We start from the raw sequence: 17152 nt of genomic DNA, 5'->3' as shown, positions 1-17152 counted from the left end.
GTTTGTAATTGAAATATAAATTTGTTTATGTTTATAAAGCGAGCATTGTGCTTTTTTATGTGTGTTGGAAAAAATAAAGCCGCTTTAAAGGCCGGTACTATATTCATTCTTGCGAAAAATTTTTATGGAAACCATTATTTCGCACATAGAAAGCGGCGTTTTTTTAGGTAGCTTGGAGCGCTATTTTACAGGGAGCGATATTGGATTAAGTTGGTGGTGTTGCTTGTTTTTACAAAATAACATTTTATTTTTCCTTGGGCAATTGATCTGCTATTCCTTTAATCCTTTGTATAGTTTCGGAACAAAAATATGGTCCGTGTTTGATTTATAAACCCGCACAAATAGTTTTTAATAAATAAATTATTTCTTAATTCACATTGCAAATGGCGTCGTGCTATAAACGTCAGTTTTTCAACACGAAAAAACAAAGTATCACAAATGGAAAAAATTTCGCAAATTTTTCGCATTTTTTGGTTTTGTATGGAGTTTCAACGCGAAAACCGAACAGAGTACCGGCCTTAAAGCAAAGAAAAAAGCTAAAGCATACGCCTGCTTTTTTTCATTGTGTTTCGGCCTTCTATTTGTTATCGCGGCAAAAATGTTTCTCCTACCGCGTATCGCTATGGTTATGTTCAAACACACATACTTTGTTCTCTTAACACTTGTTATCATTGTACTGAGAATGAAATAACACTCAACCAAGAAGAAGAGAATTTTCACGTTGGTTTGTTTTTATTTTTCAAACTCGGCGCAAAGGCAGTCATGGAGGAATCGCGGAAATTGGAATATGATTCCACATTAGGTGGCCCTGTTGTTTTGGGCACCCATTTGCCTACATATAAATATGCCGCATCAGCACTCCAGGAACTGAAAGAGCTGGTTAGTGCAACAAAGCAGACAACTTCGACAAAATTAATATTCCAATCGCTGCCCAAACATATGAGGCGAAGGGCTATGTCGCACCATCCAAAAAGATTACCCAGGAAATATAGAGCCGCACACATTCATCAAATGTCAAAGTCTGGAAAACCGCAACAAACCAAAAGGCCATCAAGAAAACATCGTCGAAGACCTAAAAATCTTTTGAATGAATATATAAGGCGCCAACGAAAATTCAGATGGTTGGAAACTCATATATGGCACGCCAAGAGGTTTCACATGATTGAGAAATGGGGATATAAGCTTCCATATGCGAGCTGTGATAAGACTTATCGGGCATGCTATCGAGCTTCTGCGGAACATTGTTTATTACAAGATATATCATTCTATGGATGTGTGGAAATTCGTGGTACTGTGGGCAAGCTTAAAGAAGGATTCGATAAAATCACCAGTAGTGAGTGTGGTTTGTCCATAACAGCGAAAACATTTTTAACAGGGCGTAGAGAAGGCAGTGCCGATATATTCCAAATTGGTCAATATCCATACAAAGCATTGGGAAAGATTTCCTTTATGTGGCGTTGTGAAGATGACGAGGGTAAAGATCTGAAAGACATAAGAACCATATGGCTGTGGATACATCCAGCCTGCTATAATCAAGTGCTGGAAGAACTAATCAAAGTATTTGAATTGGAAAAAAAGAAGAAAGATGGCGCTTTAAGGGATCGAAATGTTGAGGAAAAAACCTCCCAGGATACAAAAAATCCCATTAAAAACTCTTCTAAGAAACAAAAACGTTTACAATTCCTAACTAGAACCAATATAAGAAGAAATATTCCCTTTTATAGAAATGAAAATTCTAATATAGAACTTAAAGAGCTTAAGGATACATTAAATAGATATCGTCTTACAGGACCTTTAGCGCAAAGTGTTCTCCAGAGAGCCTTAAAGGTTATAAATCTTGAGAATGTAGACAAAAGCAAGAATACTTGGATATGTGACTCTTTGAAGGAGGACAAATTTTCAAATCCACACCAAAAGCAAGAAGAATTTTGGAATAAATGTAGAGAATTAATAACATCACCTGGTGAATTACTCTCGAATATGATACTTGGTTTAAATGTAGAAGACCCCCGCTTGAATCGCCCACAAAAACGTACAAAAGCTTTATCAACACATAGCGCAGAAATTTTTCATCAAGCCAATGATCTACTTGGCGATATCATACCCCTATTAAGTTCCTCGCCATTATGGTGTGAAGGCATTAGGAATAGAATTTCTAATGATATGTTGAGTACCCATGATTATTGTTCGCTTAGAGCGAAACATGTAATAGTTCCTGGTAAGTCGTGTCAATTTGAAGATTCTATGCAACCCATTCCTATTTTATTGATTCAACGACCTGGATCTCAAGATGGAGATTTTAAACGATTGGCTTATGGCTGCGGATGGGATATTATAGCCCCCGCTGGTTATGGAATGTCCATATGGTTATCACTCGTTATGTGGGGAGCTAGACCGGGTGGTTTACGAGAATTTGAAACTATAGCCAGAGAAATGGGAACTGAGGAGCACATTGCTGATACAGTGGGTGGTAAGTATTTTTACTATTTGAAAACACTAGGGCTTACACAAGGAGTATATGATGAAAGTCGGGAGGGTTGTGGGGTTATATCACTTTGATACTTTCTGGTGTTCGGTCCAAACTGGGATTGAACCTATGACTTTTGTATGAAAGGCAAGCATGTTAAAAAAAAAACGATTGTGCTTCGACGCTGCATTGCAGTACATTCACATCAACTTCTTCTATTGTATTTTTATGATTTGGCTTTTTTACAAAACGCCAGGTCGGAAAAGGTATCAGTCTAATAAGGAGGTTAAATACTTTGGAACATGGATGGTTCGATTGTATTCACTTCTCCATGATGTTTCCATTTTTTCTAGGCTAAGCACTTATCGAATCATCTATTATACTACATAGCTGTCTTTTTTCTAAAATGACCTGTAGCTAATTTTTAATGTTCATCTGTAAAATCTTACTAAAAATTTCTCAAAAAAAAAAAAAAACTATTTTTATTTCATTTTTTTTATGTTATTCTCCATTCATTACAGGATTGCAAACAGCCGGTCATCGTTACAATGAATTATATCAAAAATATTTTCGTTTACCACCAGGAAAGCGTTGTAATTATCGAAAATTTTCAATAGTATCACCGTTTCGTGTACCTTTCAAACAACTGATTCGAGATTGGGATAACGAGTCTATTGCATTAGTTAGCTCAGAAAGTAAAACGAAACATTTTTACATTCTAAGAGATCGAAAAAAGCTTCAAGATATAGCAGAATGCATAAAGAAATGTACTCTAAATAAATTCCCTAAAGATGTAGCAGCACCATGTATGATACAGCTCAAATTTATATTGAAATCAAGGGGAAATCCTGGTGATTTTTCCCTAGTATGTTTGCCAAATAGAAAAGATTTTAAGAAGAATTTCAAACGAATTATGCGTCGAAACCATGATCCAGTCTATATGGAACCCTTGCTGCCGGATCCAAATGAAAAAGAGCGGAAACATTTGAGAAATGAACATAAAAAGCAACTCAAACGTTTAAGAGCACAGCGAGTTAGAGAAAAGCGAAAAAAGCAAGTACGTAAATTTTTATTAAATTTATCTTTTTTTTTTTTAATAAATTTACTAATCCTTAATATTATTTTTAGGAAACTAGTAATACTAAAGTATTAATAAGACCAGCGGGTACAGCCACCCTGTGTTTGGAGCAATTGAAGAAAATGTGCAAACTTTGGCTACCCGAAGATACAGAGACACTTTTCAGTGTGAGGAAGCAAGGAACTCGCGATTGCTTCGGTTATATAACTACTGCCCATTTTTGTTTAACAGAAGGAATTGTTGGTGGTGTAGGTTATGTTACTCTTGAAGGTCTTCGACAGCTTTTGAAATTATGTCAGCAGTGTCATGTGAAGCAGCCACAATGTTTAATTCGATCACCAAATAGTCGGAATTACCGATTTGCTGCATTTAAAGTTAATATAAATGTGTAATAAGAAAAATATTTACAAAATTAATGATGTTTCTATTGCGAAATGTCTTTTTAGAAAGTACATAATTGTTTTCAAAGTGCTTTATTTAAAATAAATTGTTAATAAAAAAATATTTTAAATATTTTTTTCAGTAAAAATATCATCAAAAAAGTCAAGTTTGATAATGATAGCAAGTATGGCCAACATTTTTTCATTAAAAATTTTGGAAATTTTTCTTCAAAATTTGATTTTCGCAAATTTATATTATCATAGAAAAGCAGTTTGTTATTCAATTTTCCTAATGAATCTTCCCTAAATTTTAAATTAATCAAAATTTGATTTTATATAAAAAGTGAAAATATTATTTTTATAGAAATTTTACCGAAATTTGGATTTCACGAAAAATTTAGGGAAATTCACATATACATAATTTTGAGGTTATTTTATTTTCCAAAAATTTTAAGTTCTATATATTTGCAAATAATTTAGTCGAAATTTCATTTTAAAACAAGTGTATATGGTTCTTAGTTTGACCGGTCCAAAACTTAAATAACCACCTCCATGGACCACATATAATAATTTTCTTTGTGGATTTTGAAAGGTTGAGGAAATATTGTACTCTATTTGTTATTCATAACAGTCAAAAAGTTTGCTAAAATAGCATCTTTTGTCTGCTGTAATATCTCCAAAATATTTCTAATTAAAAAGTTAATTGAATCTGAAAACTTTTTCAATTAAAAAACAAGTAAAGTCTAAAGTCGGGCCGACTATATTATACCCTTCACCCCTATGTAGGCCAAAATTTGTTTTACCATCTCAACTACTTCACATTTGTTGGAAGCTATATAAAGGAGACAATTTTTTTACTTCTACAAAATCTCTAGAATTAAAATTTAAATCGGCTAACGCTATCCAGTTAATTGGAGGAAACTTCCATTGAAAATGGGTCTGAAATGTGTAACAGTCTACCATATTTCCTCAACTCTGGTGTACGTATATATGGGAGCTATATATAATCTGAACCGATTTTGACTAAATTTGACATGTATAGTTAGAACAATAATTCTGCTATCTATGCGAAATTTCACGTAAATGGGAGTATAACTTTGGCCCCCTGGTCATATGAGTGAAAATCGGACGGAAGATATATATGTGAGCCATATCTAAATCTGAACCGATTTTAACAAAATTTGACACACTTAACGATACTATTAAACGTACCCCTTGTGCAAAATTTGAAGCAAATCACGGTAAAACCCTGGATTTTGAGGCCATATAAGTTCAAATCGGACGAAAGATATATATGGGATCTATATCTAAATCTGAACCGATTTTTTCCAAAACCAATAGCGATTGTCTCTGTCCCAAGAAACGGCCATATGCCATATGGTCCATATGGACGATCGGACTTAAATTGCGAGCTGTAGTTTGTGCACAAAATTACATATACAGACAGACGGACATCGCTAAATCGACTCAGAATTTAATTCTAAGCCGATCGGTATACTAAAAGATGGGCCTATGTCCACTATTTCTTGGCGTTACATACAAATGCACAAACTTATTATACCCTGTACCACAGTAGTGGTGAAGGGTATAATTAATTGATACAATTAACTTTTTAATCAGTTAAAAAATTATGGAAATTTAATTAAACTAAAAATATTAACGGCCAATTTCATGTAGCTCCGTTAGATTTTAACTGCCAGTTAACAGAAAATAAATTGCAAATATCTTCTCTCTGGTTAACTTTAACTGAAAAATTGTCAGCAGTTAAGTTTCTAACTGACATATGCAATATATAGGCAAGATGACAGATATGTCCATAGTGCGGTTTAAAAGTTCGTTAGCTAACGTAGCACTAACGGAGCTTCATGAAAATGGGGGTAAGTCAGTTAAGAAAGTGTTTGAAAGTAGTTACGTTTTTAAATTAAAATATTAATTGAGTTTTGCAATCAGCATCAATTAAATTTTGAATTGAACCAATTAAAAAATTAATTGAAATTTGCTAATGAAATCAATTAATTTTTTAATCAAGTATTTTTTATTGTCTAGTGAAAACACCAACTGTTCTAATAAGAACAGTCTTTTTTTCTGCGTAATGAAACTTTCTTTGAGTGTGTGAAAATGTTTCTGATTGCTTCATTTTTAGTTTGTTGGGAAAAGCTATTAAAGTGTGATACGATCAAAATTTGGTCAAGGGAAAACGCGTGTAAATCGGTGAAATCGGTTATTTAAAAAATCAAATTAAATTTCTTTTTCAAGTTCAATTAGTATACAATTCAGGAAAAATATTCAGTTAGGCTTTCGCTTTTCCAAATCCGAATTGCCGGGCCTCACGCTTGGCACCTGCCATCAGATTTTGTACAGCCACCTTGTCCACCTTCTTCGCCGCAGAAAGCCAGTTTGCCTTGAACTGCTGCTCGTCCTTAGCAGTTTTTTGACAATAGCCCAGTATTTCTCAATTGGGCGGAGGGTTCTTGTCCTTGGGAACCACCTGCACGTTGTTGGCGGCGTACCACTCCATGACCTTTTTACCGTAATGGCAAGATGCCAAATCCGGCCAACAGTCTTGGTTGACAGTCCCGGAAGCTATGAAAATGCTGCTTTTCAAGCCACAGGTACAGATGGCTTGCCAAACCAGATATTTCTTTGCGAACTTTGACCGTTTTATATGCTTGAAAATATCTGCTACCTTTCCCCTTTCTTTTGCCGTATAAAACTCCTGTCCCGGCAGCTGCTTGTAGTCGGCTTTGACGTAGGTTTCGTCGTCCATTACCACGCAGTCAAACTTCGTCAGCATCGTCGTGTACAGCCTCCGGGATCGCGCTTTGGCCGTCGTATTTTGTTTATCATCGCGATTTGGAGCCACTACCTTCTTGTAAGTCGATAGTCCGGCTCGTTTTTTGGCTCGACGGTTGTAGACGATACACCCAGCTTATTTGCGGCATCTCGGAGAGAGAGGTTAGGGTTTCGCTTGAAACTACCGCAACTCTCTTTGTCGTCTCAGCGGCATACGGTTTTCGATTTCCCCCCGATCCAGACTTCCGGGCTGTCGACAAACGTTTAATTACATTTGTAACGGTTGATTACATTTGTAACGGTTGATTTGGCAACTTTTAGCGATTTTGCCAGCTTTGCGTGCGAGTAGCTCGGATTTTCGCGATGCGCGAGCAAAATTTTGATACGCTGCTCTTCTTGCTTGGACGGCATTTTGACAACTGAAGAGTGAATTCCAAAATCAAAATAGGAGCAACATTCTACACACACACCTTCAAAATGAGGGGTGTTCAGGTTTTTTAAATGCAAAATTGAAAGAAATACGTCAAGTTTATATTGACCAAATTTTGACCGTATCACCCTTTAGTGTGCCCTGGTTAGTTTTGTTTTTTATTAACAATCTTTTGTATTGTATTGGTTTGGCCAATTTTCCCTATTAACTGCAGAAAGTAAATTAAATATTCATAAATAGTAATCAAAATGTCACATTTTATAGTGATTGAAATGAAGCCAATTCAATTCTAAATAAGGTCATATCTTATATACATAATTCAATGAAATGAAAACTTTAAATGGAGTAAATTGAATGTCGATGTGATTCTTTGGTGACACGCTTTATATACACTCAAAGAAAACTGTAAGTAGCTACAGCAGAAAAAGTATAAAAATAGGCTTTTATCTTTTTCAAAATTTGGAAAACTGGACTTTGAAAATTTAGAACCTTTTTTTAATTTAGAAATGTCGACCTTTACCCTTTAAAATTTTGACTCCTGCGACAGTTGAATTGTCAACTTTTGAATTTTCAGTGTAGTAAAGCTATATAACAATTTCAAATCAAGACCTTTTCGTGAAATTTCGATTGGTCGATTTGGTTATTATAAAATGTTGGTTTTGACAAAAGTCCATTAGACTCGATTTAAAAAAGTTTTTAGTTGACTTTGAAGATTAAAAAAAAAATTCTATTATTTAATAAAGTCTATTTTCGACTTTTGAATCCGGAAAAAATACATATCCAGAAAAAATATCACCAACATTTTTCCTATTAAAATTTTAATTGATTCTTAAAAAACCAAATTCAATCAAAAATTTAATTGGTTCAATTTTTTTAATTGAAACAAAAATCAATCACAAAAATTGATTGTATCAATTATTTTTTTAATTGGGATAATTAATTTTTTAATTGACTTTGGTAATTAATACTATCATTTCTGTGATTGAAGACATTTCAATTAAAAATTAATTGGAACAATTAATTACGTGATTGAGAACAGAAAATCTTTTTTCTGTATGTGGAGGGCTTCCCAAGCAATCATATGCACATGTTTTTATTCCTCTGGATTTTGTTAAATACATACAACATCATCTTTGGTATTGATAGTAGGGCATTGACATCTAACGCTATCTCAGACTATGCTATAAATAACCAATAATCAGATTTCGTACAAACTATTAATGGATTGTTTTTTTTTTTCTTAGTTCTAAGCACCATATGGTTTGTGTGTATACAACAATATTTCCAATAATCTTAAACGGAGACTATATGTCTATGGATAGGGTTGATAGAGGTTTATGGTTTATGGGTGAAATTTGGTGTCTGAGTACTTTGCTTGTCTAGCTGCTAACCACTCCATTGGATGTTCCTTCTTCCGATGTGTATGCATGTTGGCATTTGAATTAAATTTCATCGGGCAATATGGGCATTTATATAAAGGAATTTTAGTATGTGAGGCCATGTGTTCCTGAAATGAAAAGAAAAAAAATATGAAAGGACAATTCAAAACTATTTAACAAATACTAAGCATTACTCTTAGTGTGGATCGTTTCTTGAAACCTTTGGGACATATGGAACATTTAAATTTGCGCTCAGTTTCATGTTTGTATCGCACATGCCTCCGTAGTGATGAAAGGCTATCCGAGATTCTTGGACATAAATCGCATTTATATTCAATTGATATGTTACTAGCCTCAGGATGCTTGATTCTCTTGTGACGTCTGAGAGAACTTTTGCAAGCTACTTTATAGCCACAAATATCACAGATTATGCGAAATGTTTCTTCGCCTTTATGGGTTATCATGTGACGATCGAAAATCTCTCGAGTGCGTAAAATTTTACCACAAATATCACAGATTTTTATATATTTTGCCATATGGACTGAACGTGTGTGATTATGAAGTAATGTTTGGGAACCAAATCTGCAACGCAAGGAAGATAAATATATTCTTTGTAAAACAAAAAAATAACAATTTTATTTATTTGAAATATATTACATAAATACAATTTATGAAATATATATAAAATGTAACTTAGACCATACGCACCCGATTATAAAATGAAAACTGAATATACTAAAATATGAAATTAGAAAGGAAAAAATGGAATGAACAGTTCTAAATCAAGGATATGGTTATAAAAAAAGAAAATTGAATGATAAATACTTAAAACTATGAACTAAATTAGCCTAAAAAGTATAAAATATTAAAATGATCGTTAGTTTAAATATCAGTAATATTATGAGAACGGAACGCAGCCCGAGTTGGAGGCAACATGACATTCGAGCAGCAATCAAGAACTTCTGAAATAGGAGCGTTAATTCTGGAATGGGGGCAAATCGGCAAGATGTGGTCAACAGACAAAACTGTCCCACAAAACGAGCACATCAATGGATCAGATGAATCGTAATAATGTCGGGTATTAAATAGTGCCTTACCAACCCTAAGCCTCCCTAATAAAATACCATCTGCTCTACTGAGTGTAGAACAATAATCCGATCTCAAACCAGTTGGGCAAACGTTCCTTAGGAACACCTCTGAGCGTTCCCAGCTGTCTTGTCTTCTATATTTGCGAATAGATCGAAACTGATGCAAAATCGTGCAAGAGTATGGTGGTGTTTTCTCAATCCGAAAACAACCCAATGCCTCTCTGGCCGAGCTATCGGCCCTCTCATTCCCGACAACACCTACATGAGAGGGAATCCATAGCAGAACCACACTAACAGAAGAACCACTAACATTAATTATCATATCATAGGCATTTCTCTTATTTCCCACGAGAGCCGTAGCCACGCTAAGCCTGTCAAGTGCAAATTAGAACCTTCCCTGTTAGATTCAACGCATATGAGGTCGCATAGTCAATAGCAGCGAGTTCCGCAGAAAAATGCCCGTCATATCGGGCAACCGAGAGACATGCAATGTCTCATAGTGACCACCAGAAATGGACCGTACCACTGCATATGAAGTGACTATTCCATCAAAAGATCCGTCCGTGAAAATAAGAAAATCCGTTCTATACCGCTCAACTCTCTCCTTATAAAGCATTCTAAAAGAATGGGCACTTATCGATTGTTTCCTAAACTTGCTCAAGCTCAGATCTATCTCGACACAGTTTGTAGAATCCGATGAAACGGTAGTCCTCGAGGGAAATTCCATGCCATAATCTAAAAATGTCCCTAAGATGTTCCGTATCCCCGAAGATGACTCTAATTCATTCAACTCCAAATTAGTCCAAAAAACTTCATGTAGATTTTCTGAAGTCGCAGTCAAACAACGGGAAGCTAGGCCAATGGAGAATTTATGCAGGAAAGAACAAAAACCAATAAACCTACCCTCCACATGCAGCGACTCAATGGGAGTAGTTCTCAGCAGACCCGACGCAGTCCTGTAGCATTTATTTAATGCAGTTTCCAGCTTTGAGATGTTCCGCCGAGAAGTCCAACCATAAATTGTGATACAATGTGCAACAGTCCCTCCTGCCAAAGCCCTGCAAATAGATAATGCCGTGTCGATATGTGGTCCCTTCAACCGAGAACAAATCAGTCGAAGCAAATTGTTCACCTTACTCAACTTCGATTCAAGATGGCACACAGTCTATCCCATTAAAGGGTCCTTGCAAAAGTCAAACCTAATATCCTCATTTCAGATTTGACCGGTACGACATCTCCTCCTAAAGGCAAATCCTCACAAATACACCTCCTTCGGCATACATGAAGTACCTCTGCCTTACTAATGGGTATAACGGCACCTGACATACATGACCACTCCTGTACGCTATCATTTAGTATCTCAAGACTCGCCTGCACACCACCCTGGCTACCAGATGAAACAACAAAAATGTTGTCAGCAAAAATCCCAACGAAATCTATACCAGGAATGCTTTCTATGGCCCTTGCCAAAGAATTTGCGTATATATTATAAAGCACAACGGAGAGAGGGGAACCTTGAGGTATCCCATTGTCCATCGGAACATATCGGGAGAAAAAACCATCTATTCTCACAATCATTCGTCTATTCGACAAAAAAGAAATGACCAATTTAAGAATGGATACCGGAACACCCCAACCATTAAGTTTACCTATTATCTGTGTGAATACCACCCGGTCAAAAATAACAATTTTATATTTTGCACTTCAAGAAACCAAAACTGAGACAATGAACATGCATTGGCTGAGCTTAAAAAGTTTATTTGTGATTTATCGCTCGACATATGTGTATTAGAAGTTTAGGAAAATTAGAGTAATTTATACAACTTTTCGACTAAGCAGAGGCGATTTCACAAGGAAAATGTTGGTATTTGGACCATTTTTGTCGAAATTAGAAAAACATATATATGGGAGCTATATCTAAATCTGAACTGATTTCAGCCAAATTTGGCACGCATAGCTACAATGCTAATTCTACTCCCTGTGCAAAATTTCAACTAAATCGGAGTAAAAAATTGGCCTCTGTGGTCATATGAGTGTAAATCGGGCGAATGATATACATATATGGGAGCTATATCTAAATCGATTTCAATAAAATTTGGCCAATTGTTCTTCTTGAGCAGAATTTTATGCAAATCAGGGTAAAACTCTGGCTTCTGGGGCCATATAAGTCCATATCGGGCGAAAGATATATACGGGCGCTATATCTAAATCTGAACCAATTTCTTCCAAAATCAATAGGGTTCTGTTCTGAGCCAAAACACATACTTGTGCCAAATTTGAAGTCGATTGGACTAAAACTGCGACCTAGACTTTGATTACAAAAATGTGTTCACAGACAGACGGAAATCGCTATATCGGCTCAGGAGCCCACCCTGAGCATTTTTGCCAAAGACACCATATGTCTATCTCATCTCCTTTTGGGTGTTGCAAACATATGCACTAACTTATAATACTCTGTCCCGCAGTGTGGCGCAGGGTATAAAAATATTGCGCTTTAATTTATGGCATTGTAGTACGCCCTTTCCGTTGTCTTGTAAATGCGAAAAATTGTTCGGACCTAGCTATAAAGTCTATGAGCTGAACATAGAATCGGGCAGCACTCAATTTATCTGAAAATGATGCATCAGACAACAATTCACTTAAAAAATATAGCGCCTTAATTTTTTGCGTTGCATACCCTTTCCCTTGTTATTGAACTAAACATACACCCAAAGAAATTTGTTAGTAGGGAGAGCAGAAAAGTCTGCTAAAACAGCAGAAAGTCTGCTGAAAAAGGGACAGCAGTCACTGTTAGCTGAAATAGCAAACATTTACTGCTATTTTTTAAGCTCGATTACACTAAAACATGTTTTATTTTGGCTAAAACAAATAAAAATGTCAACTTAGGAGCTATCCTAACATAATTAAAACAATATTTTATGAATATCTATAGTATTTGACCAAAAATCTGAATATTTATCGAATTAAGGCATAACAGCAAACAAAATGTTTGCTGATCGTATTTAGGAGCTTGTAGGTATATTACAGTGCAAAAATATACCAAAAACTACTTTTGGTTCTTAAATATGCTTTGGGGAAAAATGTATAACATAAAAATTTTATAAATTGTTGTTCACTTGGCCCTGAAGTACAAAAATATAACAGCAGACATCGACTGCTGTTTTTAGCAGACTTTTTTCTATGAGTGTAGAATTGGGAAGCACACATTGATCAGATAGGAATTCACCACATGAGTGGTATCACACTTAACAGAATAATCTAAATTAATCTGAAATAATGGTCTACGACTATACCTACCCGAACATAATCGTCAAATTCATTGTACATACCTTTTACCACATTCTTCACACGGATGATTTTTCTCCTCTTCGGACAAATGAATTAGCCTATGATTTTTGAGAACATTAGAGGATGAAAAAGTTTTACCACAAATATCACAGCTATGTGTGGTGAATTTCTTCTCATGAACATGTTTTTCGTGAAGACGAAGATTGCGATGATTGGACATAATCTTTTGGCAATATTTACATGTGTAATCATCAGGATGACAGTGCCAGCGAATGTGTTCCACCAATAAGCATCGTCTTAGAAACTTTTTATTACAGCACATAACGTAGGCACGTTTATTGTGGCTCGCCTTGAAATGTATGCGAAGTTCATTAAAGGTACGAACGTCTTCATGGCATATATCGCAAATAATTTTAAAATTACTTTCCAAAAAATCATCATATTCACGTAATGTTATAGGCCTTTTACATTCATCTAGCATTGATGATTTTGGAGGATCTGCAGAATTTGTATTTGATGCGGAATCTTTGGTTATTTCAAAATCCTGGATAGACTTCGTGGCAAGTACTGGACCAATTAGATTCTTTGGATCATTATTAAGGATTTCTCTATGTACTACGGGGGAGTTTGTGCTCAGTTCAGTTGAACTTTTTATTTCCGTAATAGGTTCTGGTGTGAAGCTGGAGATTGTTGTTCTATTGATAAGATCAAATGGATTGCTAGGATTTTCATTAAGAATTTCTCTATGTTCAATTGGGAGATCTTTTAATGAGTTATCACATTGCTGAGCATTTGTATTTTCTATTAACGTAATAGGTTCCGGAATACAATTAGGTACTGATGAGTTGTTGCTTCTGGATTTGGGAGCTCTCGGGTTATCAATACAACTTTTCGAAGTTGTGACTGAAAATGGCGCAACAATTTCATTAGAGTTAATACATTTAAGCGCTTCTTTTATATCTCCACCTTTTGGAGGTATTATCAAATTGATTTTATTGTCATTATCTTGGCTCCTTATGTTCTTTTCTTCAACTTCTACAAATATTTTAGGCATTTCAAGGACCTTTGTAAATAAGGGTTTCATCAAAGGATCTCTTTTGAATTGTGTAGAATATTCGTCATCAGTTATAGGTTCTTCATCGGTAGCAATGTTTGGTTCAATCAAAGTGTCATCGGTATTAGGCGGTGTGATATCTTCAGTATTTCGTCGATTTTCACTGGTATTACTTAATGCGGGTTTTCCGGTAGTATAAGGACTAATTTGTGTCTGCTCCATTGTTTCTTCTACATCTCCATTAATGCTATTTGATTGAATATACACCCGGTCCATAGCGGTAACCGATGCAGGTTGGACATTTTCAATGGTATCGCTGAAGGCTTGAGAGGTATCAGATACTCCAAAATTAAAATTTGTTTCACATCTCTGTTCATTTGCTGATACTTGTCTCAAATTTTGTTCATATTCTATCAATTTACTTTGATAAGAATTTAGATTTGTATATAGGATCTCTTCATTGTTGAGGCGAAATATATCAACTAGATCAACATTTTCATATGATCCATGTAAAGCTAGTGGTTGAACTATATCATGAAACTCTTCATCATTTCTGTTTCTTGGCATTTCATTTTCCAAAGATTTATCCGAGTCCATCATATTAATATGAGATTGAAAATCATAGATATTTTTGGACAATTCATTATCTCTAAGTCCATCAAATATAGTTCCATTTGTATATTTTTGATGCGCAGGTGAGTATGTATTTGTCCTGCTAATTGCCATATCAACATGAGCTTCTTCAATTCTTATATAGAAATTGTGGAATTCCTTTAGAACAAACCAACATGCTGAACAAATCCATGAATAGGTCTCTATTGTTTCCTGTGGAAAGGAGGAAATTCTATTTTGGTTCTTTAAATCCATTTTAGAAAATTTTAAATCAGAAAGATATTGAGGTTCTGTTCCGATATTCCGAATCGCAAATTCGTTTAGCGGAATATGGGAGATTTTTAACCCTCTGTAGCTGACGTCGTAGTCTGACAGACACCGCAAAATAAATTTTCGTGCACATCTTGGACAGTATTATTATGTAAGAGTTACATGTAAGTCTAAATATGATCGGATAATATATAAAAATTTGAAACTTGAGTAGCATTGGTTAATAAATAAGAGTATTATGGCCAAATTTGGGAAAATCGAGCGATGTACAGTATGTCAAGAAAGTCTTTTGACATTGCCAACTATTTCAAATTCTAGAAATAATTGAAATATTAAATATTTTATTAAATTTTTAATTCTGTGTACGTATGTATACTTTGCAAAATACATAATACAATATTTTTTTAAAATTTCATTATATTTAATTTTGGAACAAAACATAATTTTTATCCCATTGTCAAAACACTTTCTTGACAAGCTGTATATATATGAGAGCTATATCTAACTCTGAACCGATTTGGATGATATTTTCCAGGTTTAGTTGGAGCCACGGAAGGTGACCTTGTGCTGAATTTAAGTAAGATTGGTTAATAATAGAGGCCACTATGGTCAAAAATAAGGGTATTAGGGACAAATTTTTGAAATCGGGTGCTTCATATATATGGGAGCTATATCAAAATCTGAACCGATTTGAATGATATTCTGCAGGCATAAGTGATATTACAGGAGATTACCTTGTGCTGAATTTGAGTAAGATCGGTCAATAAGAGAGACCACTATGGTCAAAAATAAGGTTATTAGGTATAGGGAGCTATATCTAAATCTGAACTGATTTGGATGATATTTCGAAGGTTTGGTTTATACCAAATTTGAGTAAGATCGGTAAAAAATATGTGGTTTAGGGTATAAAAACAACAAAGTTAAATTTTTAAAAAGTAAAATATTTATCGGACGTTTTTCTATGAGTGTAGCCCACTTACTGTCGTTTTTAATGTGAACAAATTACAAAGACCACAAGTTTTGGATAAACATCCAAAGATTACAAATTTGTAATAGATAAAATAAAAAAATAAATTAAATAAAAATTAGACGAATCAGCAAACGAAAACTGCTGAAGTTCATTTCTTTTTGTTGCTACTGCTCATTTTTTTATTAAATAGCACTCAATTCTTTTTTTTTAATGTTTTGGAAGCAAGTCACAAAGTCCCATATAAAATACATAAATGATTTATTTAGTCACAGTACATGTCATAAATCTTTGTTAATATCATTAAACAAATTATTGCAAATTGTTTGCCTCTAGAACATTTTCGATTCAACATGTACATTTTCTTAAACACTATATGGATTTTGAATAAATAACAAGTAATAGACGCATATTATTAATTGGCTTATTCACTTTCATATTCGTATTGATCTTTTCATTTGTATATACAATAATGATGTTTTTTTTTCACTTCAATCTCACTATTTTGCAAAGTTTTTTTGTTTTATTCAACACTTACAAGTGGCCAGAAATGTTGCTCTATTAAAAGTTGAATATTTTCATCATGCCATCTTTTCGATGTAACATAAATACAATCTACAGAATCATGTGGTAATTCCAAACATAATAAACACGTATCCATTTTTGAAATCTAAATCAATATTTCACTATTTTTTTTAATATTCAAGCGTGTGCATCCGCTCAATAGTTACAACGTCTTCGCTGAAAGAAATGTTTTCGAATGAAAAATCTTTCTCTTATTGGCAGTGGACTGCGCAGTGCTGTAGCAGCGCCGTTTTGGGCTACGGCGATTAACGAAACATCAACATGTTGATAACGGCCCAATTCGAAATTCATATAAATCAAATTCAACACTCAATAAAATTTGTTAGCAAACAGATTAGAAAGTCTAAAAAAAAATTGTCAAAATTCCTATCGAAAATTTTGTAAAAAAAAAAAAAATTATAGAAAATTTTGTCAAATTTTTATATTTGTAGAAATATTTGTTATTTTGTCAAATTTTTATAATTGTAGAAATATTTGTTATTTTATCAAAATTTTATTTCTATAGAAAATTTTGTCAAAATTTTATTTCTATAGAAAATTTTGTCCAAATTTTATTTCTATAAAAAATTTTGTCAAAATTTTGTTTCTATAGCAAATTCTGTCAAAATTTTATTCCTATAGAAAATTTTGTCAAAATTTTATTTCTACAGAAACATTTGTCAAAATTTTATTTCTATAGAAATATATGTCAAAATTTTATTTCTATGGAAATTTTTCTCAAAATTTTATTTCTATAGAAAATATTGTCGCAATTTTATTTT

General features: G+C 34.1%; 2 protein-coding genes across 3 annotated transcripts; one reads left to right on the top strand and one right to left on the bottom strand.

The window, feature by feature from the left end:
• The first annotated feature begins 693 nt into the window (after positions 1 to 693).
• Positions 694 to 4049, top strand: Pop1 (POP1 ribonuclease P/MRP subunit). 2 transcript variants are annotated; one of them, XM_075311009.1, is made up of 4 exons: positions 694 to 2218; positions 2291 to 2470; positions 2989 to 3524; positions 3596 to 4049. In XM_075311009.1, the coding sequence occupies exons 1-4, from the start codon at positions 763 to 765 to the stop codon at positions 3935 to 3937; spliced, it is 2514 nt and encodes an 837-aa protein (XP_075167124.1). In that variant the 5' UTR covers positions 694 to 762; the 3' UTR covers positions 3938 to 4049. The 2 variants fall into 2 exon arrangements, with proteins under 2 accessions (XP_075167124.1, XP_075167123.1); XM_075311008.1 differs by having other exon boundaries at positions 694 to 2470.
• Positions 4050 to 8351: 4302 nt separating this feature from the next.
• LOC142240823 (uncharacterized) lies at positions 8352 to 16776 on the bottom strand. The gene is made up of 4 exons (XM_075312563.1): positions 16345 to 16776; positions 12945 to 14782; positions 8722 to 9109; positions 8352 to 8655 (listed from the first exon to the last, which is right to left on the bottom strand). The coding sequence occupies exons 1-4, from the start codon at positions 16465 to 16467 to the stop codon at positions 8491 to 8493; spliced, it is 2514 nt and encodes an 837-aa protein (XP_075168678.1). The 5' UTR covers positions 16468 to 16776; the 3' UTR covers positions 8352 to 8490.
• Between the last annotated feature and the right edge of the window lie 376 nt (positions 16777 to 17152).

This window comes from Haematobia irritans, chromosome 5 (assembly GCF_050003625.1).
Source record: "Haematobia irritans isolate KBUSLIRL chromosome 5, ASM5000362v1, whole genome shotgun sequence".
Taxonomy (NCBI): Eukaryota; Metazoa; Arthropoda; class Insecta; order Diptera; family Muscidae; genus Haematobia; species Haematobia irritans.
Note: the sequence above shows the minus strand (reverse complement) of the source record. Positions and strands in the feature narration are given on the sequence as shown.